Source organism: Bos taurus, chromosome 5 (genome assembly GCF_002263795.3).
Source record: "Bos taurus isolate L1 Dominette 01449 registration number 42190680 breed Hereford chromosome 5, ARS-UCD2.0, whole genome shotgun sequence".
Classification (NCBI taxonomy): domain Eukaryota; kingdom Metazoa; phylum Chordata; class Mammalia; order Artiodactyla; family Bovidae; genus Bos; species Bos taurus.
The window spans coordinates 88,729,511-88,757,312 of record NC_037332.1 but is presented as its reverse complement, the minus strand read 5'-3'; the positions used below and the strand labels follow the sequence as shown (position 1 = coordinate 88,757,312).

The 27,802-nt window shown below is 38.1% G+C and overlaps 2 protein-coding genes across 4 annotated transcripts in view; one reads left to right on the top strand and one right to left on the bottom strand.

Annotated features, from left to right (window-relative positions):
* Nucleotides 1–957: 957 nt before the first annotated feature.
* On the top strand, nt 958–27,598 carry PYROXD1 (pyridine nucleotide-disulphide oxidoreductase domain 1). Of its 3 annotated transcripts, XM_059886187.1 has the most exons (14): nt 958–1,064; nt 2,117–2,333; nt 3,882–3,962; nt 6,337–6,443; nt 9,067–9,186; nt 11,651–11,779; nt 15,441–15,514; nt 18,843–19,003; nt 19,711–19,811; nt 21,080–21,215; nt 22,081–22,193; nt 23,039–23,161; nt 25,075–25,212; nt 26,733–27,598. In XM_059886187.1, exons 5-14 carry the CDS (start codon nt 9,115–9,117, stop codon nt 26,979–26,981), a joined length of 1,296 nt encoding a protein of 431 aa, XP_059742170.1. In that variant the 5' UTR covers nt 958–1,064; nt 2,117–2,333; nt 3,882–3,962; nt 6,337–6,443; nt 9,067–9,114; the 3' UTR covers nt 26,982–27,598.
* The window catches only part of RECQL (RecQ like helicase), a 32,730-nt gene continuing 31,989 nt past the window's right edge, over nt 27,062–27,802 (bottom strand). The window contains 1 exon segment of the mRNA NM_001077991.1: nt 27,062–27,802. Coding sequence (NP_001071459.1) covers nt 27,650–27,802 — 153 coding nt within the window. The 3' untranslated portion in view covers nt 27,062–27,649.

Genomic DNA, 27,802 nt, shown 5'->3' with positions numbered 1-27,802 from the left:
AACTTGGGAAGAATGTTATTTTGCCAACATGATGACCAACTCTATGTGCAAGCGTGCTAAGTCACTTCAGTCTGCCACTCAGTGGACTATAGCCCACCAGTCTTCTCTCCATGGGATTCTCCAGGCAAGAATAGTGGAGTGGGTTGCCCTGTCCTCCTCCAGGGGATCTTCCCAGTCTCTTCTGTCCCTGCACTGGCAGGTGGATACTCTAACACTAGCGCCACCTGGGAAGCCCAGAGCAACTTTCTACTGCTGCTGCTGCTGCTGCTGCTGCAAGTCGCTTCAGTCGTGTCCGACTCTGTGCGACCCCATAGACGGCAGCCTACCAGGCTCCCCCGTCCCTGGGATTCTCCAGGCAAGAACACTGGAGTGGGTTGCCATTTCTTTCTCCAGGGGATCTTCCCGACCCGGGGATCTTCCCGACCCGGGGATCAAACCCAGGTCTCCCACATTGCAGGCAGACGCTTTAACCTCTGAGCCACCAGGGAAGCCCACTTAAAAAGTGAGGGTAAACTTAACTTCCGGCAGGAAGGAACAGTGAGAACTTCAGAGCAGTTCATTTATTCGAAGAACGCTCTGACCCTCGAGAACACGGGTTCTCTTGGCAACCCATCTACTTTACTTTGGCTTTTGTTTTATCTTTATAAAATCTACATATAAATGCTACATTCAGCTGTGGTGACAGGAAGGCAAAGCCCTGCAATCGATGAGCTGCCTCTTGGCTTGGGCAAGAAACCACAGCCGATACGCGAAGAGACTAAATATGAGCTCCCCGGGCACCCGTAGCTCGACTTTTCAAAAAGTCCGAGGAATCCGTAGCTCGGCTTCTTAAGAGCGCGGAGGGACTAAGTGTGAGTTCCCAGGCACCCGTAGCGCGGATTCTCAGGAGCATGCGCCGGAAGTGGGCGTCCTGAGCTGCTCCCTCTCCAGGAATGCAAACATTTCCGGCTTCCCACTGTAGTCGTCAAACCACTAAGAGCATGGAGGCTCCGTGCTCGCCCCCGACGGCGGGGAAGTTCGTGGTGGTCGGCGGTGGCATCGCGGGTGTCACCTGTGCGGAGCAGGTAAGGCGGGCGCGCAAGCGATTTCGTCTCTCCGAGACCCTGGAGCGCTGGCGTTCGAGGCTCCCTCCCGCCCCCTTTCCCTAGTGTTTCTTCCAGGTTACTTTCACAATTTCCCTTGTCCCTACCCACCCCTTCCGTCTCCTAGGTATTAGAGGCTCTGTCTTAGCCCTCAGAGGATGTCCTTAGTACCTCGCAGGCTTCGCCTCCGGTGCAGGGATGAGGAATGGCGAGCAGTCGTTAGGGGAAACCCAAAGCCAACTGAACCTGGCTGTGGTCCTGGTGATGCTAGAGCAGATGCGAGGAGAAGAGGGATGGGTTATGACTAGGAAGTACTTGGCCAGAAAATTCCCCCTTCCTTCTTAATGACCTGATTGAATCCAGCTTCCTCATATTGGCCCACGTCCTCAGTGCATCGTAACTAGATTATAAAGAAGTCCTTACGTTAAGTTTTGTATACTTTGGACTTCCAAGATAGAAGAGATGTCGTCTCCAGTAATATCTTGTAAAACAGCCGACAGGGGCTTAAGTGAAGTGAGGTGATGCTTTTTTGATTTATAGTACACAATCGGACAACATATATACCTGTGGAATATATACATGTAAAAGTATTTTACATGAATACATGTATTCCAGAAGGGTCTAGATTATTGTATTGGTAAAAAGTAAATATAAGCAATCGTTGAAGTCATTAGAAATTAGGACGTTTTTTCCCTTAACTTTTAGCCTTTGGATGTGTGTATATTTCATTTATTCATCAAGTAAACACCTATTATCCAGATACTGTACTAAGGACTGATTAGACTGGTACTAACAGAGCATGGTGCCTCCTTTTTGGAGACTCAAAGCCTAGTGAGTAATGTAAATAAATAAGTAAATCATTTCATCAGTGTGTTCACTACCTTAGGGGTGCCTGTGGAGTTGGTGAGGAGCGAATTAGGGAAGAAGTGTCCTTTCTCACAGGAGATGTCCCTTTGTCTTAGTACAGTCATATTTCATTTTATTGCCCTTTGATTTATTGTACTTCATATAAATAACTTGTTTACAAATTGAAGATCTTCAGCAGGCCTGTTGGAGAAGGAAATGGCAACCCACTCCAGTGTTCTTGTCTGGAGAATCCCAGGGAGGAGGGAGCCTGGTGGGCTGCCGTCTGTGGGGTCGCACAGAGTCGGACACGACTGAAGGGACTTAGCAGCAGCAGCAGCAGCAGGCCTGTGGAGCAAGCCTTTTTCCAACAGCATTTGCTCATTCGTGTCTCTCTGTCCTATTTTGGTAACTACCACAATATTTCAAACTTCTAAATTATTACTCTGTTTTTTATGGTGATCTTTGATCAGTGATTTTCGATGTTACTGTTGCAAAAAAAGATTGCAAAAAGATTAACATTCACTGAAGGCTCAGCTGATAGTTAGCATTTTTATCAGTAAAGTATTTTTTAATTAAGGTATGTACATTTTTTACAACACTTTCAGAACATATTTTTATGCACACTTAGTATTGACAACAATGTGTAGTATAAGCATAACTTTTATATGCACGAAGAAACCAAAGTTCTCATGTGATTCGCTTTATTGCAGTCTTCACTTCATTGCAGTGGTCAGGAACCGAGCCCGCAGTATCTGTTATGCCTGTATAGAGGAATGAGTAAGAGTTTACCAGGTAGACAAGAAAATACAGATATTTAAGAGGGAGGTAGCAGTGTAAATCTCAAGTGAAAAAGCATAGAACCATCTGGAAGCAGCAAAACTTAAAGTATATGGTGCTTGGGGAAGGTAACCAGAGATGAAGCCAGGAATATTGGCAGGGACCTGATCATAAAGGATCTTTTAAGTCATGCTAAGAATTTAACAAAAACTTACAAGTAGTCAAATGATTGTGACCAATGGAGTAATATGATCAAATGAAAAATTTTGAAAGATTATTAATTATAGTGTGTTTGGAGCAGAGGAATCTGGTCAATATGAGACTGGAAGGCCAACTCAGAGGTGATAGTAGTAGTATGATAATGGAAGCAGAAAGTGAGGAAATAAATTACAGAATATACATAGGAAAGGAGAGATTGATAATGTCAGATATAAAAAAATTTAAGTAAGGTTGTACAAAAAAGAATAATGGACGTGTAGGTGAATTGAACATGCTCAGTTGGGTTTTTTTTTTTTTAAGGTTTTTACAATAACATTTATTTCTTAAAAGTTAACGTGCATAACAGGAAACCAAAAAGCACAAGCAAAAAACAGTCTTTCCTAATTACAAGCAGAGACAGATCAAGATAGATGGAGTTACAGAGCTGCAGGGGTTAAGAAAATCCTTTCAGGAAATTTAAAGTGAGCAAGAAAGAGGTTGTAGCTAAGGAAGATGATGAAACATTGGCAGATTAAACCTCTGGATTTGAAAAGACTCTCAGAGTCTATACTGGTTGGGCATTTGGAAGAGTAGGCATGCCAAAGCACTTGGGAAAGTTGCTTAAGTTTTAAATGTTTTATTGGAAGTTTGCTGTGATTTCATTCAGCTTAAGACAAATGAAGTTAATTTGCAATGAAGAGAAGTTGGTTTAACTGTTAATTAGGAAGGTGGTTCCTTCTCATCCTTTTCATGGTAATTGTTGAGTGTAGTGTAAATGTATGTTTCATTTTAATCAATATCAGAGTTGAACGCTTCTCACCATTACCCCATAAATATAGCCAAGACCCAGGATAATGGAGACCTTTAAAGGGAGAACAGTCAGTTTTTAGTTTCCTAAGTTTAAATTGCATTGTCTGTCTCACCCCTCTATGTACTAATACTTATTTATCATAATTTTCCTTTCTTTTTTTTAATAAGTTGGCAATTAATTTTCCATCAGAAGATATTCTCCTGATAACAGCTTCTCCTGTTATTAAAGCAGTTACAAATTTCAAGCAGGTAAGAACCATCATATAACTTTCTTAGTGTTAATTTTCAAAAACTGCAATAACTCACACAGCAATTAGTGTAATTGTAGTATTTTAATTGTTTAACAAATGCAGTTTTGGTACTCATTTTCAAATCATAGCTCAAAGTTTAGAGTTGTTCACATGAAATACCAAAAGCACCTGGAATGCATTAAATTTCTGGTTGTCTCTCATCTTTTCCTCCCTGCTCAGAAGTATGTTTCAGAAAGTTTCTCTTTTGAGGAAGGATGTTATGCGCATCTACATATAAATGCAAATATACATGTGTATCTTTATTATAAGTGTGTGTGTATATACAGGTCAGAAGAACACTACCTCTGAGCCAGGTTTACACTTGCAGATAAGTAATGCTTCTGATGTGTAGTAAGCATCTCAGAACACTTTGTAGTTCCATGAATTTATTTTACACATAACATTATAATAGCAGTCTAAAGAGCATTTGGGTCATAGTATCATGGAAAAGGAGACGCCAAACATTTTTGATCTTGTACCTCATCTGTTAAAAACTTTTGCATTCATATCTTAATATTATAAACTACATACATGTAATGCTATAGTTCTGTATATTATAGGGCCTATGCAAAAAATAAATGAATAAAAGATGAAAAACATAAATCTTTTCTTTCCCATACTACAATGAAGACTACTCACATAGTCTTTGATTCAGTACAAGTTTTCCCTTATAACACTCTGATGATGGAATATGTATTTTTTTTTCCTTTTGGCATTTTGTATAGATTTAATCTTGAAATAAAAGTTAAATATTTGATCTTAGGGAGAAAAAACAATCTACCCATCTCCCACAAACACACTTTTCCAATCTTGAAGTGTGTTTTCTAAAAGTTCTTAATAATATTGTCTCTCAGGGAAGGGAAGAGATCAGTATACAGTTAACCTACCCCATTTTCATACATAAATCCCTAAGATTTACATAATCTCCTAAGACCAAGGGTAATTTAAGACCATATGTTGCACTTTATAACCTCCCTACAGATAGGTAAGATATCTTAGTACTTAGGTGTAGCCAAAAGAACTATGTATGGGATTGGGAGGACCAGAGAACAGATTAAACAGGCTTTTAATTTCTAAAAGAAAAAAGCATAAATTCAGTTATAGGCTACAAGTACATTCTTAGAGATGTATAGCTGAGTCTTCCAAGTACAAGTGTTGTACAGTAGAAAGAGAAAACTTGGGTTCTAGGCCTAGCGATTATTTACTGGCTGTGTGGCCTTGACAAATCTCTGTACCTGAGTTGCATCATTAGGATAATATCTTCCTTGCTTATTCAACAGGGTTGTGAGCTTAAGATGTACTAATATATGTGAAAGTGCATTGAAATAGCAAATGTCCTTTTTTTTTTTAAGTGTATAGAAGTCAGAAATTGCATTCCTTTTATCACTTATTGAATACTTAGATTATTTATCATTGTGCTAGGCATCCAGGATATGGAAGTTAAAAGTATAGACCATACATGAATCAAAAAGTCTCTAATGGTTATCATTGTGGTTAGAAGAAAGAGTGGTAAAGAGGGACTTGGATAGTTATTCTGTATTATGTATTGTTTATTTGTTTAGTGTTAAGAGAACACATATTCATGACTTGTGTAATTTTTAAAGGAGAAGAGGAATTAATAGTAATTCACATTTATGGAGTACTTATTATGCTGTACTTCTAAATGTTTAAGTGTAGTAATGTATTTAATTCTTAACCCTGTGAAGTAGGTTGTTATCCCTGTATTACAGATGAGATAAATGTGTCACAGTGGGGTTTGGTCGGTTTCCAAGTATATTGTCAGGTTTGAATCCAGACACTTTGACTGTAGAGCCCACATGGTCAGTTTCTCAGAATGATTATTTTCTACTGGGGCAACAAATATGCAAGAAATAGTTATCATACAATTTGATCATTATCCTGATAGAGGCAAAAAAATGAGGTCATATACCAATATATTTATATCTGTACATACTGAACTTTGTGAAAGAGCGCCAAAGCCTACCTTTGGGAGTTAAAGAAGGCTTTACATAGGAAATTGCATTGAAATGAGATTTAAAGAATAAGAAGGTTTTACTGTGTTTGCAAGAGATCAAGTGGAGTTTCAATTAAGAGGAGTAGTCAGTTGTGTCAGATCCTATGGAATGGTGGTTGGAAAGTGGTTATTTCTAGTATAGATCATTGGTGACTTTCAAAGAATTTATGCAATTTTGAGAAATTAATGGGAGGTAATTCTAAAATGACAGCATGAACTTTTCTCTACTGAAAAGTTGGCTATGAAGGTAGAAAAGATTTAGAATGGCACAACAAGAGGACATGAGGTCTAGCATTAAGTTGAATTTTATTCTTTTAAGGTGGGAACTGCTTGAGCATGTTCACCTGTTGAGATTAAAAAACCAGTGGGGAAGCCTGAAGATGAAGGAAAGCAAAGAATATATAACAAGGAAGGAGCCCTGAGGAGGTGAGAGGTGATGGGATCTGGAGCACAGAGCAGTGGATTGACTTTGAAATAGTGGGAGTGGGTCAAGGAAAGTGGACATGAGCAAAGAAACATCTAGATAGTGGGAAAGTAGTCAGAGTTCTTTGTGGTCTCTGTGTGTAAGGTGATTTGCCGAGAATTAAGAGGATAGAATAAGTTCAGGGAACATTAGAATGATGAGAGTTTGAAAAAATCACTGAGGGACTGAAGTATGTTACTAAGATGTTATTGCGCTTTTCACTATATTTGCACTGATGGTATAAAAGTAGGGGTAGCTACTTAACCCTGGTAGCCATTGTATTCTTGACTGCCACACAGTTAGTGGGAAAAATAAAAGCCATTTTTTAAAAAAATGTTACTTTGATTAAATCTTGACTCTTGAGTGTGCATATTTTTAATATTCTATGACATAATATGTATGCATAAAGCATTTCTGCGTATGAAGAGTACAACATTGTCTCAAGGAAAAGCAGTTGTATACTTGCTGAGTTGCAAGATGAACTAGCTACTATTTTCATGGAACATCGCTTTTACCTGAAAGAAAACTGACACCACTGTGGCCATTCATGTTTGGAAAATGAATGAAGTGAGCCTGTCACTTCAAGAAACCAACCAATGGTATTTGTTGCCAATATGACAAAATTAGAGCTTTCAAGCAAAAATTAGATTTTTTTGAAAACTCATTCTTCACTGTGAGCCTTATAGTACTTAGCCTTTTCTCATGAGATTGGTGATAATAATAATGTGATTTTTTAAAAATATTTATTGATATGAAATGTGTCAATATTTGGAAGATCTCTGTAATTTTGAGAACCAGTATTATCTGATGTGTGAAATTACAAGATAGACTTGTAACTATCAAAGTGCAAGATAGACTAATGGATTTCACAGTCCCAATATGAAAAGTTCTTGACATAGTTTCAAATTCTACTTTGCATCTAATCTTTAAGAAACCATCACTTGTTGAGTTTTAGTGTAACATCAAGAAGAATGTACAGTTATCTCAAAGGGCTACATATCTGTGTGAGGCTAACTCTCTTCACGTACTTCAACCAAAACAATGGTGCAATGGTTTAAATGTAGAAGTGTAACTATTTTTTACAAAAAAAAACAAAACCAACTGAGAAAGCAGCCCTGTTTTACATTTTTGCAAATCTCTTTCATGTCTGGTTTAGTAGAATTTAGCTGGGTATCTGCTTCTGCATTCAAACCACTTCTACATTTAAACCATTGCACCATTGTTTTGGTTGAAGTACATGAAGAGAGTTAGCCTCACACAATGGAGTATTACTCAGCCATTAAAAAGAATACGTTTGAATCAGTTCTAATGAGGTGGTTGAAACTGGAGCCTATTGTGCAGAGTGAAGTAAGCCAGAAGGAAAAACATAAATACAGTATACTAACGCATATATATGGAATTTAGAAAGATGGTAACAATAACCCGGTGTACAAGACAGCAAGGGAGACACTGATGTATAGAACAGTCTTATGGACTCTGTGGGAGAGGGAGAGGTTGGGAAGATTTGGGAGAATGACATTGAAACATGTAAAATATCACGTAAGAAACGAGTTGCCAGTCCAGGTTCGATGCACGATACTGGATGCTTGGGGCTAGTGCACTGGGACCACCCAGAGGGATGGTATGGGGAGGGAGGAGGGTTCAGGATGGGGAACACATGTATACCTGTGGTGGATTCATTTTGATATTTGGCAAAACTAATACAATTATGTAAAGATTAAAAATAAAATTTTAAAAAATAGTTATTTTTCATTAGAAGTGTATCACTTTTATTGGATCTGTTATTGTTACTTTTAATTAAGAAATATTTAAAATTTTTCTCCGTTGCAATTTCTAATGCAACAGATATTGCTAGGTCTAACTCAAAAACACAAAAGCTCATTGGGGTCCTCACTTGGTAAGCCTGTAAAGAAGTCTTGAGACTAAAATGTTTGAGAACTGTTATAGCCAAGCAGCAGGATTTCCAGGCAACATTTGAGGGCAAATACTAGTCTATAACATGTGTGGGTCTTCTGTAGCAGACTGGGTTTACAACTAGAGAAATGGATGTAATTTGGTCTGTGGTTAGAAGTTTTCAGGGTAATTAATGGTTAAGGATAAGAGAGCAAGAAAGTAAAGGATTTGGAAAAAAGATGAAATGATCCACAGTGGAGTGCTAGTGGGATAGGACAGAAGGTGAGTCCAGGAGGAGGCTGACAATTTTGAAGAACAGGGAAGAAGAGTCCAAAGATTAGCTCACAGTAACGTTAGCTAGTAAATAGAAAGAGAAAGCTGCAAGGATAAAGAAATAGAGAAGCTGTTTGATTAAACTGTACAGAAGTAAGTAGTGTTAGCCTTCGTTTTACAGGCCAGGAGACTAAGGCTCAGTGACTTCCTGACTTGCCCATGAGTAGCAGGACTAGTATTTGCATTTAGGTCTAAAGATATGGAGTCTAGCCTTCTTTCTACTGTGTATATTGCAGCTGGCAGACTTTCCTGTTTTATGAATGGGAAATAAATAGTGTCTAAAAAAAAATGAAAGTATTTTATTATTTAAAATTCTTAAAAAATTTAAGTATGCATTTTTATCTCTTTTGTCTCATATAGGTTTCTAAAGTATTGGAAGAATTTGATGTTGAAGAACAACCAAGTACCATGTTAGAAAATCGCTTTCCCAACATTAAGGTTATAGAATCTGGAGTAAAGCAACTAAAGAGCAAAGAGCATGTACGAGGACTTTTTCTTAATGACATTTGCTGTTGTTGAATCTTGGCGAGAAGGGCTCGCCTGCCTTCCTTTGACCCCACCTGTTGCACCACCACCCAAGTCCCTGGCATGTAAATTTTAGTGACATTGATTCCTGTTACTATTAGGAAAATGTACCCTTTTTGTGAGTTTCTTAGGGATATATCATTAGGTTAGCCTTTTAGATTTTACATTTTAAATGAGCATTAACATTTGTATAGTGTTCACTGTATTCTGGGCACTGCATTAAGTGTGGGGTACAGGAGCAGTAATAGCAGAAACCTGCTCCCAGCAACTCTCAATGTAATAGAGAGTACAGACATGCATGTGTTTAATGTTGAAATATTATCAAAGCTCTGGTATAAAGTGTTTAGGAAGACCTCACAGAGTGAGTAAATACTAAGCTATGTTTTAAAAAGGTAGGCGAAGTAACAGTTCTCCACGTGCGAAAGGAGATTCCTGGAAGTGGAGACTGCGTGTTGAGAGACCCAAAGAGAGGAGAAGGGGCATGTGGAGAGAGAGAGGCTGTCAAAGCAGTTGGGGTATGGATAAGGAAAGAATATTGGCCAACTAGGCCAGAGAAGTGAGTAAATAGGATTGTGAAGAACTTTTTATGTCATGCTAATAAACTAAGTTCATTTTATCATCAGTGGATAAATAGTAAAGAGATTCTAAGTGGAAGAAGTGTTGATAAAATATTCTTCTAGGAACATCTGACAGCAGTGTCAAAGACAACCAGGGTAGAACAAGTAGCTAGTAGCCAGTAACCAAATTAGAAGGTGGTTATAACAGTCCAAAATGATATAAGGCCCAAGCTAAGGCAGTCTCAAGAAAGCACCTTCTCAGTCTCAGATGTCAGAGAGTCTCAGTGTCATACGATACAGAGTATCTTCACATGAACTTCAGGCAGTAAGATGGGAAGCAGGGTTTGTGGTTGTTTCTCTGAAGCAGCTCAGGTTTGAGTTCTCCCTTAGGGAGAAGGTGTTATGTGTCATGTTTGAAACAAATAACTCGACAGGAAAAAACAAAAGTAAGAAAAAGTACTGAGTTTTATGAGAAAAATTTTACAAATCTGAATCCAAACACCACAGCAATTTCATAATATTTGTAATGGTAACACTTGTTCCATAGAACACCCATGTCAGTGAATCTGCACACTGAGGTAGGCTCAGAAGTATACAAATGAATTGTGAGGGAACTGACGTATTAGGGCACTTGAATGAGTCAGAGTGCCACATGTGTCCTGTATAATACACATGTCTGCCTTCTGTGATCCATCCTTCATATTCTTGAGTGAGTTAGAAATGATGCGTTCACCTTTTTGTCTCCAAAAATTTAACAGTAGTCGATAAAGAGGTTTCGTGTTTGTTTTTATAGTACCTAGGTGCAGATAATTTTTTAAATTTGGTCAGTGCCTATAACTTCCATTAAAATTGTAACCAGATTATCTAAAGGAAGACTTGGATAACATTTCTGTATGATTATTCTCTGTTGGTTTATTGGTTTTATGTTGTATTTGTTCTATAGCTGAAGAGTTAAAATATGTAACATATTTCAGTGGGTATGTACTTTGCTATTTGCTAAATTTTATAAATCAAACACAAGGTACAAAGATTAACTCCTAAAACCATTCCAGCAAAGTCTGACATCTCTCATAGTAGCACATGCTTATGTCTATCTGCTTTCTAAATGCTACTTTTACATGGATACCCATTCAGTATTAAGAAACAAAAACCATGGATCTCTGATATGTATTTTTAGACTCATCTAAATTCACTAATTAAAAATTAATATAGTTAAAGCCAGTACATGCTAGGATTTAAGGTTAACATGCTTTTCACTTACAGAAAAATGTAATCTCCAAATAGCATGATGTGTGCTGGTAATGCGATTGTAATTTGTACTTAAGAGCATAAACACTTTTTCAGCACTTCTGAATTTTTAGATTCAGAAGCTATTGTTACGTCTTCTACCATTAACTATTCCTCTGCACCCATAACAGATATTAAGGTCTGATATGATTATAACCATGAGTATGCTTATAATGATTCCCTTTGAGATTAGAGTGTTTATCAAGGAAATGTTCATCAGAATGCTCAATTTAAAAATTTCTAAATGTTTAGTCTTTAAGGCCAACATACCTTTCCAGACATGAGATTCTCAAAGTTTTATCCAAAATTTTGGTAATGTACCTTTTCCCCCCCATGAGAAAAGGACTAGTTTTCATCAGATTTCTTAGATGGTTCATGGTTCCGAAGGGATTAGGAATCTCTGAGTTATAGAACACATTCTTGGACTTAGTTAGCTTTGTCATTGCTGTAGCAAAGTATTGAGTGCTTCCAAGAGGAAACCTTAATATATTTTTTGCTTTTGCCGTATTGAATGTTTCATAACTGTACTCGTGTATAAATGTTTCTCCTCTCTTCATTCCTGTACGGTTTTACAGTGCGTTTTAACTGAAGATGGCAATCAGCATATTTATAAGAAGCTCTGTCTGTGTGCTGGAGCAAAGCCAAAATTGATATGTGAAGGAAATCCGTATGTGTTAGGAATCCGTGATACAGACAGTGCGCAGGTAACATTTGGGTCACGCGAAAGAAACATGAAGACTTCTTAGACGTTTTCTGCATTTGAATCAAAGTGCTATACTTACAATGTTAATTTCTAAACTGTAGCAGCAGAAGAAACTCTTCATGACTCATAAACCAAAAAGTAGTATAATGTTCTAGTACTGCCAGTTTGAGTTTAGTTTTAGTTGATAATTTAGGGCTTCTCTGTGGCTCAGATGGTAAAGAACCCACCTTCAAGACTTGGGACCTGAGATCAATCCCTGGGTCAGGAAGATCTCCTAGAGAAGAGAATGGTTACCCACTCCAGTATCCTTGCCTGGAGAATTCCATGGATAGAGGAGCCTGGCAGACTACAATACATGGGATTGCAGAGAGTCAGACACTGAGCAACTAACAGTTAATAATTTATCTTGTTTTTATTCATGTTCTTTATGTGTTATCTCAGGTATAATGTCTATGCTGAAGGTTACAACTTACATTCAGTTCAGTCCAGTCCTCAGTCATATCTGACTCTTTGCAACCCCATGGATTGCAGCATGCCAGGCTTCCCTGTCCATCATCAACTCCCAGAGCTTACTCAAACTCATGTCCATTGAGTCAGTGATGCCATCCAACTATCTCATCCTCTGTCGCCCCCTTCTCCTCTTGCCTTCAATCTTTCCCAGCATCAGGGTCTTTTCCATGTTGTCAGTTCTTCGCATCAGGTGGCCAAAGTATTGGAGTTTCAGCATCAGTTCTTCCAGTGACTATTCAGGATTGATTTCCTTTAGGATTGACTGGTTGGATCTCTTTGCAGTCCAAAAGACTCTCAAGAGTCTTCTCCAACACCACAGTTAAAAAGCATCAATTCTTTGGCACTCAGCTTTCTTTATAGTCCAACTCTCACATCCATACATGACTACTAGAAAAACCATAGCTTTGACTAGACGGACCTTTATTGGCAAAGTAATGTCTCTGCTTTTTAATATGCTGTCTAAGTTGGTCATAGCTTTTCTTCCAAGGAGCAAGCATCTTTTAATTTCATGGCTGCAATCACCATCTGCATTGATTTTGGAGCCCAAAAAATAGTCTCTCACTGTGTCCATTGTTTCCCCATCTATTTGCCATGAAGAGATGGGACCAGATGCCCTGATCTTAGTTTTCTGAATATTGAGCTTTCAGCCAACTTTTTCACTCTCCTCTTTCACTTTCATCAAGAAGCTCTTTGGTTCTTCTTTGCTTTCTGCCATAAGATGACACGCTCTCTGGTGTCATCTGCATATCTGAGGTTATTGATATTTCTCCCAGCAGTCTTGATTCCAGCTTGTGCTTCATCCAGCCTGGCATTTTGCATGGTGTACTCTGCATATAAGGTAAATAAGCGCGGTGACAATATACAGCCTTGACATATTCCTTTCCCGATTTGGAACTGGTCTGTTGTTCCATGTACAGTTCTAACTGTTGCTGCTTAACCTGCATACGGATTTCTCAGGAGACAAACCACACATTATTCTACTCTGATTGGGAATATGTGATTTGTATCCTAAATGATGTAATGATCTTTTTCTCAAAAGGCAAAGCATGTCCAAAACTTACTTCTTAGCAAATAAATTAATATTCAGAAGATCTTTGTGATACAGAATCCTAGAACTGAAAAAGATGCATGGTTTGTTCTGCTCAGGAACAATGATAAACTATCCCCAAAAGGTGAAATTCTATCTTCAGAACCTTTTGCAACTTCTTTTGGTAATTTATTTCAGAATTCATTGATCCTTATTGCCAAGAACATCTTGATTCCAGTCACAATACTCCTGTCTTACCTCAAGCTCAGTGTTGTTCTGTCCTATGAGGTAGTAATTTTATATTTACATAATAAGATTTCACAGCATATTAAAAAGCAGAGACATTACTTTACCAGCAAAGGTCCATCTAGTCAAAGCTATGGTTTTTCCAGTGGTCATGTATGGATGTGAGAGTTGGACTATAAAGAAAGCTGAGTGCCAAAGAATTGATGCTTTTGAACTATGGTGTTGGGGAAGACTCTTGAGAGTCCCTTGCATTGCAAGGAGATCCAGCCAGTCAACCTTAAAGGAAATCAGTCCTGAATACTCATTGGAAGGACTGATGCTGAAGCTGAACCTCCAATACTTTGGCCACCTGATGTAAAGAACCGGCTCATTGGAAAAGACCCTGATGCTGGGAAAGATTGAAGGCAGGAGAAGAAGGGGACGACAAAGGATGAGATGGTTGGATGGCATCACCAACTCTATGGACATGAGTTTGGGTAAACTCCAGGAATTGGTGATGGACAGGGAGGCCTGACATGCTTCAGTCCATGGGGTCACAGAGTCAGACACGACTGAGTGACTGAACTGAATAAGATTTCATCGTCTGTAAAATTGATAGCAATTTTTTTAATCTTATTCTTAAATAGGAATTTTAGAGAATACTAGAAGAACTTGATTTTGTTCTTGTGAACATTTGAGGTTCATATTATGAAGGATTGAGTTCATAACTATGTTATGGCAGTCCTTTGTGTACATGAACTCATCAGTCCTCATGAAAATCCTGTGGCAGTCATTACTCCCACTCTACAGAGAGGAAACTGAGATGGGGGGACTAAGCTAACTGCTTCAGCTGTTCAGCTGTCATCCTGAAGCAATGGGACTTTTCTCTACTTCGGAAAGTACCATGAGAATGATTTCTGGGCACTTTTTCTCCAAGCTCATTGTGATCTTTTTTGGTGGGAAATGGGAAGCGGAGGCATCAATTAGCTGTTTTACAGTGGTGATAACATTTCAAAAACAAATACTAGATATTATTATGTGCCTGCTACTCCTAACAACTTTATCTCCATCATCTTGCTGCTGCTACTGCTACTAAGTCGCTTCAGTCGTGTCCGACTCTGTATGACCCCATAGACGGCAGCCCACCAGGTTCCCCCGTCCCTGGGATTCTCCAGGCAAGAACACTGGAGTGGGTTGCCATTTCCTTCTCCAATGCATGAAAGTGAAAAGTGAAAGTGAAGTCGCTCAGCCGTGTCCGACTCTTAGCGACCCCATGGACTACAGCCTACCAGGCTCCATCCATGGGATTTTCCAGGCAAGAGTACTGGAGTGGGGTGCCATTGCCTTCTACCCTCCATCATCTTACTTAATGCTTAAAAAACTTTGAGATATAGTCACTTCTTACTTTCATTTATAGTTGGGAGGACCTGAAGTGCAGAGAGGTTAAGCAGCTTGCCCAAGGCCACCTAGTTAGTAACAGCTGGAGATAGGGACTCTACAGTCTGTGCTCTGAACCACTGTGCCACTGTGCTCCTCATTTCTGTAAGTTCTGAGTGACTGCAGGGAAAGTGTCGACTGAGGGACTAGAAGGACAGGAAGAATCCTGTATCCAGGATGTAGCTCAGTGTCATGTTGGTAAATTGACTTGGTCCAGTAGTTGGGAATGTAGTAAGCTAAAGGCAGAGCCTCGAGCTGCATTTGAGTGTAATGACATACAAGGCAAAGAAAGCTAGAAGAAGCGTTGCTATAAAGGCAATCTGGGGTGAAACACGGAGACAACATTTATTATATTAATCAGGAGGGTACATCCTGGCAGAGAGGGAAAGAGATTATCGGTAAAGCCTCTTGCTTCAGGCATTGCCCATACTACAAAACACTTGTCATTTTCTTTTTGATACAGGAATTTCAGAAACAGCTTACTAAAGCTAAGAGAATAATGATCATAGGGAATGGTGGTATCGCACTCGAATTAGTGTAAGTACATGTTTTTTAATATTATGTAAGGATTGCTCTGTGATTCGTGTTGTTATTGGTAGACGAGAAAATATCTTGTCCTGAAAAAATCAAAGATAAGGATACTTGTTTTTCATACATTTTCAAGGAGAAAATCCATTTTTTTTTTAGCTTTTATGAAATAATTCATAGTTGAGAAGGTTAATTTATGAAACATAAAGAGTTTCAGGAAAGCTTTTGGTCTTACTGGCGACTGGTTAGATTTGACTCATGCATGTGTTCTTGTAAGCATGTACTATATTGAAAAACAGTTTAAATACGTACACCTTTAGAGAGTCCTGCCCATGGTCCCCATAGCTATTTGTTGCTTATACCCCATCCTGCTTCTCTCATTTACATTACCCGTCTGGCCGTGAAACCCAAAGTTTGTGAGTTTCTGTTTCAAGATACGTGATACTCCCACGTAACGGGAGTAACTCTTGGTTTCTGGAAGTTTGGGGAATGTGAACACCTTAATATGAAAAACTGTCATCTTAATATGGTGTTTACAGTTTGCAAACCATTAAGCAGTATCCTGCTGTAGTCTCCAGAGCACTGATGCACTTTCCTTGTGATTTTATCTTTCCGCAGATGGCAGACATGGACTAGTCTAAATATTTTTCAGGCCAGAAAGTTGGGTCTGGCTACAAAGAGGACAAATTTATATCCAAATAAGGAATCTGCCAAAACCCTGTCTTTGCTCTCTTTCATTTGTTCCAGCCCTGAGACTAGGTTTTTTGCCTCTTTTTAGAGGATGGTGAATCTCAATGGAAGCCTGTAAGAGTTCTTGGATTGCCTGAGTATGAGCATTGGCAGTCATTAATGTAATTATGAAGTTTGTGGCATTGTATGGAAAAATGCAAAGAAAAAACTAGAGTCAAGACCAAATGGGCCGGAAGAAGAAGGCATAGATTTATTGTAAGAGGGGCTTCAAATCCTTACATACACATGACAGATTTTTCTCTTATCAGTTATCACCAAAAGTGGAACTTAATACTATTATAAACATTGAAAAGTTTGCTCACATTCAAAAAGTTTCCAAGTCTCACAATATTTAATCCTATTCTTTATTTAGGTTGGAGTTTGAAGACCATATACTTGGATAAAATTCATAATTCTATATTCAGTAAACTCTGATTGTTTAAGAAAGTGCCCATGTAGTGCTATTCTCTCGGTTTAGATTAACTGAATGATTAGGCTTTTTTGTCTTATTGAAAAATGACATGTCCAGACTCTGTTGCTAATACTGATTTCTTCAGTATGCCTTCATTTCAGCTATTATCTCTGTTTCCAAATATAGGTTATTCCTTTCTTTTTCAAGCAGACATAGTTTTTCATAATTTCACAAAATGTAATACTTCATTGTTCTCTGTTTTTTTTTTTAAAGTGGTTTTAAAAATGAAAGCAGAATTTCCCCAAAGTGTGATGATAACCTTCTTGCTTATGCATCTTTCTGAGGACATAGTTCATAGGATAAGAGGATTAGAGGGCATCCTGTGAGGTATAGCACATCCAGGAGTTATTTCTGGTGGTTACTTGTGGCCCACTGGTCAAGCATCAGTATTTTATTTTAAGCTATACTGCTATGTGTTATGTTGCTACATTACTTTAAAATACCAAAAAAAAAAAAAAAATTGTGTATAAAATTGGAATATAAAAGTGTATTCTGCTTTCTGTTTACCAGCAATATTATATGATCTGAGCAGTATGAGATATAGAATGGTCTCCAGATAATCTGAAATTTAGTAACTATTAAGTACTCTGCTGGCATAAGAGAGGAGGAGAAATAAAGGCCCACTGGAGAAGGCAAAGGGCTCCTTTACCATACAACAAAAAGCATAAACATCAGATACACCTGGATCAGATGTATTAAACATTCTTTCTTCTGTCATCAGCTTATATGTTTGTTAGCCTTGAAAAATCATATAACCTAACTATATTATGTCACTCTGAGAAATAAAAGTGCTAACACTTTTTACCATAAATGGATGTTAAAAACCAGTGAAATTAACACACTGATTACCATTGCAGTTTCAAATAAAATCCTAGTATAGTTAGAATGACCATATATCCTGTTTGTTCAGGATTGTCCCCATTCATTTGTACCAAAACATGTATTAAGAGCAGATAAATTATAGTGAACTCCAGGGACTTTGTGGAGAGACTATTAAGAAAACCACATTCGCAGTGTCCAGACCTAGATAGAAAACTGCTGAAGCCCAGAAGCTCTTGCTACCTCATGAACATTAATGGAAGGTGTTTTCTATATACCCTGGGATTCCTTTTTTCCTCTAAGATCCTTCATTTTTCTGTGACCTGGGTCTTTCTTTGGCTAGATGTCTTGGAAATTTCTTAGATGAAAGGAATTCATTGCAGGGTAATCATTTCCTGTACAACAAAGTTAAGATTTTCATTGTAACTCTCATTCTTTCTTTTTTCTCTGTCCTTCATAATGTGCTTTGAATACATATTAATAAAATATTTGTTCACAAAGAACAACTGTCTGAATATTGTAACTATTTGTCATCCATCCTTCCATTACTGATTACACTGTAACTAGATAAACCAGGCATTGCTCACTCCTGGGAACCCTGGGGGACATTCATATAACTGTGTTTAGAAATTGAACACGGAGAAGGCAATGGCACCCCACTCCAGTACTCTTGCCTGGAAAATCCCAGGGACAGGGGACCCTGGTGGGCTGCTGTCTATGGGGTCGCACAGAGTCGGACAGGACTGAAGCAACTTAGCAGCAGCAGCAGGTGATATTCATTAAAAATTGTATATGCTGTTCAGTGCATATGTGTGCATGCTTTGTCACTAAGTTGTGTCCAACTCTTTGTGACCGCATGGATTATAGCCCGCCAGGCTCCTCTGTCTATGGGATTCTGTAGGCAAGAATACTGAATTGCCATTTTCTCCTCCAGGGATTCAGAAGGAAATGGCAACCCACTCCAGTGTTCTTGCCTGGAGAATCCCAGGGGCGGGGGAGCCTGGTGGGCTTCCGTCTATGGGGTCGCACAGAGTCGGACACAACTGAAGCGACTTAGCAGCAGCAGCAGCAGCCTCCAGGGATTCAGTGTATATATTTGTCATGTATATGTTCTCTAAATAAACTTTAAATTTCCCCTATTATTCTACTTTAACTCTTATTACCCTGAAACGGTATTATATTCTGCTTAATAGTCATTCTCAGTTTGCCTTAAAATATTTTCTTTACTCTTGCCCTAAGAGGTAATTGTTATTTATCATACAAAGATTTCTTCTTACACTTTGAAATTGCTCTAAGTAACTTTCATATTCCTTTTAGGTATGAAATTGAAGGCTGTGAAGTAATTTGGGTCATTAAAGATAAAGCAATTGGGAATACTTTCTTCGATGCAGGAGCAGCTGAATTCTTGACTTCAAAGCTCATTGATGAAAAACCAGAGGCTAAAATTGCACAAAAAAGAACCAGATATACAACTGAAGGTAAGTATGGTATCTAGCTCATTCATTCACAAATGAGACTTTACTTTTTAGCCAAATAGAAAAAGGCTATAAGAAAATTTAGCAAAATATTTTGATAGGACTATAGATAATACTTATTTCTATTTCTTTATGTAACTTGTAAGATTATAGACACACACGTATATGTATGTAGGATATATTTTTTATGAAAAATATGTATAACTAAAACTGCAAACTTAAAGTGAATTAAATAAACCAGCCCATCTACATCTGTGCAGGCAGATGCTACAGTTCAACAACACCTAAGTTTATAAGATGCAGTGAGTTTAAAAACAAATAGTTTTTTAGTTTAAGAGAGCTTTTTTTTTCTTAAATGTTTGGCTTATAAAATTGAACAAGAATTTTGTAAGTTTGGGTCACACTAAAAATTGATGAATTTTTCAAAATTTAATGTCTGATTTTCTTACTCTTTATATTAACCAGTGATTATAACATCCATGAAGCACTCTGTATGTGTTTATACACAACACTCAATTGAAAAATTATCCATTTTGTAGCTGTATATCACAAAAAACTAATGAATAAAATAATATAGATAAGTTTAGTCTTGCTGTATGAATGTGTATATGAGAATTATTACATTACCTAAAAACTTCTGAACACAAACATAATTCCCTGCCTGACAGTTTTTGTATCCTTTGGATTTTGAACTGAGTTTGTCTCTTCAGGACGGAAAAAGGAAACACAAGCCAGAGCTAGTGCTGGTAACGTAGGCAGTGCCCTGGGGCCTGACTGGCATGAAGGGCTGGATCTTAAAGGAACAAAAGAGGTATGTTTTCAGGTACTGTTTAAACATACCTAAATTCAATTTTAAATTCTTGAACTGTTTGTTAAAGGCTGGTTATTAAGCCTGTAGTCAAAGAAGTGGCCAAGTCATTTTCCTTAAAACCCATGGTGTTAGGAATGGACTCCGAGGCCAGTTGGCACATTTGAACTTTAGAGATAGATCTCCATACACACAGGCTTTAGTAAACACACCCATCCTATTTTAAATTCATCTTTTCCAAAGGTCTCTTTGGATGCAGTCTATTCTAAAGATTATTAGATTCTAAATAAATTACACATTTAATATCCTAATGGCATAAGCAGATGAATTGCTCTTACTTATTTACTAGATGTTTTAGTTATTTGTGGTTAAAAGGCTATGTATGATATTTAAATATTGTAAGAAATACACATACAGTCTTTATTACTGTGTATGATTTCTTTTCAGCCTTCATTAGGTTGGAGTGGGCCTGGCTTCACAGTATATCAAATTTTGTGATGGAAATCACACAAAATCATTTATTCCTGCACCTTCAGGTCCTACAATTAGTGGTATTTTTAACTTGCAGCTTCAGTTTAGTTCAGTGAACATTTGTTGAGTATCTCCTACCTAAGGGGCACTTTACTAAGGTTCTGGAATATAACAATCGGGATATGTCAACTTACTTTTTAGTCCATAACAGTTATAATTTTAAAATATATACAGGGCTTCCCTGTGGCTCAGCAGTAAAGAATCTGCCTGCCAGTGCAGGAGACACTGGTTCAATCCCTTATCCAGAAAGATCCCACATGCCGTGAAGCCACTAAGCCTGTGCTCTAAAGCCTAGGAGCCTCAACTACCAAGCCCATGTGCCCTTCAGCCCGTGCTCCACAGCACGAGAAGCCTCTGTAATGAGAAGCCTGTGCCCTGAAACTAGAGCAGCCCCCTCTCACTGCAACTAGAGAAAAGCCTGTGCAGTGACAAAGACCCAGCACAGCCGAAAATAAATTAAAAAATATATATATACATGTAGTTATTGATGAGGCTTCTATTAGAAAGTATCCCCTTTGTGCCACCTGCCAATTCAACTCTTGATCTCTAAATACTAAATGAGTTTCTGCTCACTTTTTCCATACACAAAACTAAGAGGCATATTTGGGAGCATTAAATGTGTTTTCACTTATAAGAATTTTTTTAAGTTTCTGTAAGGGTATTATAAATTTTTTCTTCATCATCAGTAACCCATCCTTCTTTCTGGAAATATTATGGTGACCAGTACTTCTTTATTTTAGTTTTCTCATAAAATTCACATTGAAACCATGTGTGAAGTAAAGAAAATTTACCTTCAGGAAGAATTTAGAATTTCTGAGAAAAAGTCCTTGACTTTTCCAAGAGACCATCATGATCAGTCAGTTACTACTGATAAAGGTAAGTGATGAAATAAGAAAAAATAATCACTTTTTTAAAAAGAAGACAATTTTGCTTTATTGTTATATTTAAAAACTCCATACTTCCATAAAAAATTTAAATGTGAAAAGATAAAACCATAATAATGTAAATCATTTCATTTTCAGTACTTAACTCTTTGCAATTTCTAATAAATTCTATAGAGCTTAACATTTTATGCAGGGCTCATTGACCATCATACCCCTATGAGTGAATTAGAGTATATTGTAGATCAAGACAAAAAATAAAAACTAAAAAGCTGATGCTCTTAAGAGTTGAAGTGACATCCTCAAAATCAGACAGATTGAAATCTATAAGTTGAAACTAAGGTACAGATCTCCTGAAATTCCTATTCTACATTCCCATGAGAACTACTCTATGAAATATATTCAACTAAACCTCCTATATGAGATACCCCATTGCTCTGAATTCTTTGAATTTTTTCATAGGAAAAAGGATTGTCTGAATGTCAATAATAAGGGAAGACTTTGAAAAATGAGTAAACTACTTGGACTAAACTCCTGATGGAGTATAGTTTATTAATAAAGATTTTTAAAGAAATAATTTATAAAGTGATTATCAATTTACTTTGTTAGAATTTGTGTCTAAATTTGAAGGAAAAATGTTTAGAATGCCTGCCATGGTTTCGTGATTATACCCAAAATAAGAAGATGGAATTGGTCGTATTAAAATTGTTTTAGCAAATGTACCTTGTAAATATTCTTGAGTTACTGTTTTAAAGTCACTTCTTGCCTCGTTTTTCTTTGTTTTACTCGTCATATTCACATAATGTTACAGGCTGTTGGTGGTGATTACACTTGAGAACAATTTTTTTTTTTTTTTTAAGAAATATGGCCTGTGTATGTGGAATTGACCAATGAAAAGATATATGGCTGCGATTTCATTGTCAGTGCTACAGGAGTTACACCAAATACAGAACCTTTTCTCTGTGGCAACAATGTAAGGTGAAAATTTTTGTCTCACTGTGAACATTGCTAAAGTATTAATTATTTGTGAAGATCTCTAATTCTCAAGCATGAACATTGTTCATTTGAAGCGTGACACAGAACTGTAATTTAAGATGGCTGAAAACAATTTAATTTATATTCATGTCTTCATGTTCAGTATTTTTTTTACTGTCAAATCCTTAAGCAGTTAACATCCCAGCATTATTTAAGGTGACATAATGCACGCTTTATTTATCTAAATGTTGGTAAGAGACTGAAGTGTATGCTAAGTCACTTTAGTCCTGTCCAGCTCTTTGCGACCACATGGACTGTAGGCTGCCAGGCTTCTCTGTCCCTGTGATTCTCCAGGCAAGATTACTGAAGTGGGTTGCCATGCCCTCCTCCAGGGGATCTTCCCGATCCAGGATCAAACCCGCTTCTCCATCTCCTGCATATGGCAGGCCCCCATAGGAAGTGGGCCTCAGAGACTGATACTTCCTATGGATTCTTAAGAAGTGATTCTTTTAGAGAAACCAGCATGTATTTTTTGCTTTTTAGCATTTGAAGCTTGTAGTAACTGAGGAATATTTTTGTAACTCTGAGTGGGGTGGTCATATGTTGATTGGCAGTTTTTGATGTTCTAAGAATTTGAAGTTCTAAGAATGCTATGGGTTCATCTTTAGTAGGAATTTGACTGACTGGAAATTCAATAGTTGTCTAAACTTGGCAGCTGTTTCACTTTCCTCACTAAAAGTCAGCATATCAACATGTAGAAATTTGACTTGTTCTTTTACTTCAGAACGAAAAAGTCATGTTTCCTTTTCCTTACCCCACGTGCTTATGAGGAACATTGTTTAGTTTGATGTAGGAGAAGACGGTGGCCTGAAGGTGGATGACCACATGCACACGTCCCTCCCTGACATCTACGCTGCAGGTGATATTTGCACAGCCGCCTGGCATCCCAGCCCTGTCTGGCAGCAGGTAAGCCGGCATACCTGATCACAGGTGTTTATCAGAGAGTCCATCTGAAAATAAAGGAGCTGTCACGAGTAAATGCAGCTTTCTGGTTTTCCAGCTTTTCTACTTCAAGTGGGAAGCTATCAGAGGTTTTTTTGGTCACAAAAACAACAAAACTCTAGAATTTTTCCCTTTTGTTAAGGTATTACATAGTGATGGAATAGACTGGGATGTCTTAATTTTTATGACTGTTACTTTTTCATGCTCAGATGCTTACCAGCAGTGTCCAGTAGAACTTTCTGTGATGACAGATACATTCTTGTACTTTTGCAGTGTCCAGTCAGGTAGCCACTAGCCACCTGTCTACTAAGCACTTGAATTGTGGCTGTGACTGAGGAAGTGAATTCTAATTTTACTTGTAATTAAATAGTTATGTAACTAGTGGCTATGATTTAGGACAGCACAGCTTTAGATTAAAAAAATAGCACACTGAGATTATAAACCATACATTGTTTCTGCTGATCTGTTCCCTGTGGGAATTACTCAAAGGATGTTCCCGTGGTGAACAGCCTTCCTCAGCCTAACAACCCCTTCCACCTGGATCTAGATTTCTCCCTGCTGTCACAGTGTTGCCTGCCTCATGATGGTGGGGCAGAAATCCTAGAGGAAGATACTCTAGACAGTGGCCAGAGCTGGTGTTTTAGGAGGAGGAGTGTCAAAGGTAGATGTTACAGATAAAAGAACCAGTCAACACACTTACCTTGGTAATACACCAATAAAAAACAAAAACCACTTACCTTGGTGAAAGACCAGTTCCACTGGTTGGGCTATTATTCATTCAGATTAACTGGGGTGTGAAGTAGTAGAAGAACTAGATGTATTTTAAGAATCAGCTTTATTATTTTTATATATATCAGAGATAGCATCAGCAAGAGGATGATGTCAGCCATATTTCTAAAATGCTTCAAACTAGCTTGCTTTCAGTTTTCTCTACAATGACATCCTATGTCGTTTTTATGGCATATCTGTCGCAAACTCAATTACGAATTGGAGTTGCTATTTTTGTTGTTAACGTTTCAGCCCACTAAGGGTTAAAGCTGGGCTTCCCTGGTAGCTCAGCTGGTCAGGAATCTGCCTGCCATGCAGGAGACCCCAGTTCAATTCCTGGGTCTGGAAGATACCCTGGAGAAGGGATAGGCTACCCACTCCAGTATTCTTGCCTGGAGAATCCCCATGGACAGAAGAGCCTGGCGGGCTGTAGTCCATGGCATCAAAAAGAGTCGGACATGACTAAGTGACTAAGCACAGCACAGCAAAAGGGTTGAAGTCAGGGAATATGTAAATTACATCCTTCATGTGCCTCATACTCTAGTATAGGAAAGAAATGTCCTAAAATAAACTGGTGTTTCTTACTTTGAGTGACTCTAATAAACTCATCTCTTAATTTGCATAAGCAGTAATTGTTTCACATAGTCCAAGACACAAACTGAAGGAACTTGGAGGCTAAAATGCATTAGTAACAGTACAGCAGTATAGTGTCACAGGCCAGTTCTGCTGGCCATTCTCTAGTTGTTACTGTGCTCTGTAAGCTGCTTTCTTACTTCACCAGACCTAACCTTGTTTAGAGAGGAGACTGAATTAAAAAAAAAAAAAACTATCACTTCTTTCAGAAATTCTTAAAGCTTATATCCATGCTTACGGTTATTATTTTTTGCACACAAAAAAGACATTAGTTGCCACACATGAGGGGTAAGAATTATCAAATACCAGAAGCAGTTAGTTAGTGTGACAGTGATCCAGGCAGTTAACCTAACAAGCTAGGTGTAACTATTCTCGGGGACTGTCATGCACTGTAAGGAATTGTACTAGGTTAAGGTGGTAACACTTTTCAAATAATGATAATGAAAAATTAAATTGCATGACCTTCTTTATTTCAGATGAGGCTGTGGACCCAGGCTAGACAGATGGGATGGTATGCAGCAAAGTGCATGGCCGCAGCTAGTGTAGGAGAGTCCATTGACATGGATTTCAGCTTTGAACTTTTCGCTCATGTAACAAAATTTTTTAACTATAAGGTAAGATAGATAGACAAATATTAACAGTACCTTTCCTGCTTGTTAGTCTTATAACTAATTACAGTCATCTAATTTTCTCATGTGAATAAGAGCTTAATCTGGTTTTAATCACTGTACAAAAAATGACAGATTTCCTCATTTCTTACAAACCCATAACTGGTATTATTGCTGGAGGCTTCCCTGGTGGCTCAGAAGGTAAAGAATCTGCCTACAGTGCAGGAGACCTGTGTTCGATCCCTGGGTTGGGAAGATCCCCTGGAGAAGGGAATGGCAACCCACTCCAGTATTCTTGCCTGGAGAACCCAGGGAGACAGGAGCCTGGTGGGCTACAGTCCTTGGGGTTGCAAAGAGTCGGACACGACTGAAGCACCTAACCATGGTCTCTAGTCATCTGATAGTCAGACCTACCTTCTCACTGAACTCGTGTAGTTCAGGGGGGAAAACAATCTCTTCCAGATTTGTTCCCTGATGGTACATTTCTGAGTTTTATTTGAAATTCAGTCCTCCTTTGTGAAGGGAACTAACAGCTATTCATATTCAAGAATGAGCAGGTACTACCCCCTACATATTATTTAACCCTCTTTACATCACTCTGGGGCAGGTTTTTTCCTCCTCATTTACTGGCAAGGAGAAACATACACATACAAATATATACATAAATTTCAGAGAGATTCAACAATTTGCCCATGAAAGCTCTCAGTTTCTTATTCACCCTTTAAATCATGACTCCAGGCTGATGTAGTCCATGTCCTACATGTTCGTATATTCACTAGGTATTTTTAATGTTCATATACATTGTATGGTCGGAGAAGGCAGTGGCACCCCACTCCAGTACTTTTGCCTGGAAAATCCCATGGGCAGAGAAGCTTGGTAGGCTGCAGTCCATGGGGTCGCTAGAGTCGGACACGACTGAGCGACTTCACTTTCACTTTTTACTTTCATGCACTGGAGAAGGCAATGGCAACCCACTCCAGTGTTCTTGCCTGGAGAATCCCAGGGTCGGGGAAGCCTGGTGGGCTGCTGTCTCTGGGGTCACCCAGAGTCGGACACGACTGAAGCGACTTAGCAGCAGCAGCACACATTGTATGGTAGTGTCATCTGTAGAGTAAATGCATACTGTACAAATGTTTTCTTTGGTTCCTTGTAAATGACACTTTTTTTTTAATATTTATTTTAATTGGAGGTTAATTACTTTACAATATTGTATTGGTTTTGCCATACATCAACATGAATCCGCCACAGGTATACACATGTTCGCCATCCTGAACCCCTCTCCCTCCTCCCTCCCTGTACCATCCCTCTGGGTCGTCCCAGTGCACCAGCCCCAAGCAACCAGTATCATGCATCGAACTTGGACTGGCAATTCGTTTCATATATATTATGAAACATATATTATGTTTCATGGCACTTTTAACAGTAAAATTTTGTGATTTCCCATTCTAGGAAAACACAAAATAACTGTGTATTTTGTTTCTTCTTAAGTACTCACTAAAATAACATTTTTCTATTTCTCTATATAGGTTGTATTACTGGGGAAATACAATGCACAGGGCTTGGGTTCAAACCATGAACTCCTGCTGAGGTGTACCAAAGGGCAGGAGTACATCAAAGCCGTCCTGCAGAATGGGCGAATGATGGGCGCTGTCTTAATTGGTGAAACTGACTTAGAAGAAACATTTGAAAATTTAATTTTAAACCAGATGAACCTTTCAGCATATGGAGAAGATCTGCTGGATCCAAATATTGATATAGAAGATTATTTTGACTAAAAAGGGCATTTCAAGAGCTATATCAAGTTCCAAATAAGATTTAAAAAGTCAGAGGATTACACAGATTTATGATGACCAGCTGAAGTTAAAATAATTTATTTATAGGGGTTTTTTTTTCTAACACAAAATTGACCACTAATTATGTAAAGATAAGTCTGCAGTATTCATTTCTGTGTTTTCAACTCAGAGACATTCATTTGTGATTTAGCTTTGAAACAAATTAGCTTGTTACCTACTTAACCAACAGTGTGGTGTCTGGTTAACATACCAGAGCCATTCTTTGACCCTGAAAGGCAGGGTGTGGTTTCAAGAAGCTTAAGCCAGTTGTGTGAAAAGAAAAATACAGCTAGCTGTGACAAGGCATAAAGAACTTAACAAAGTTACACGAACTTAATCTCCTACGTATTTTACATTTAAAGGGTTTTACAATAAAGTTAATTTATTTTTCCTGTTTCATACTGTAAATTTATGCAATTCATGATCTCAAGACCTCAGAATGTCTCAAAATTCTCAAGTTTTCAATACTTCAGAGATAAATTCTGAAAATGTAGCTCCATATGTATAAAATATTAATGAAATTGTCTTAAAATTAAACTTCTGATTAACTACAAAACTAACAGTGTATCCATGCATAAGTTATTTTCTTGGAAAATTTAGAAACAGTCATCTCATGCATTATCAATTTTTCTTTTCTTAGCCCCTGTATTCTTACAATCAGGTTGCTGAAGCATGTTTGCAGACCTCTTCAGGAAATTCCTTGGAGTTTTTTCTTCCCTCTTTTTATTAGTTCCTTCAGAATGACAGGTTTGAGGTGATTCAGT

Bases quoted from the DNA above. Each gene is read 5' to 3' on its own strand.
- PYROXD1 (XM_024991470.2), top strand. From the start codon at position 9,115: ATGTTAGAAAATCGCTTTCCCAACATTAAGGTTATAGAATCTGGAGTA. The intron at 19,004-19,710 runs GTAAGTATGGTA...TTGTCTCTTCAG, and splicing joins AACCAGATATACAACTGAAG to GACGGAAAAAGGAAACACAA. The intron at 22,194-23,038 runs GTAAGGTGAAAA...AACATTGTTTAG, and splicing joins CTTTTCTCTGTGGCAACAAT to TTTGATGTAGGAGAAGACGG.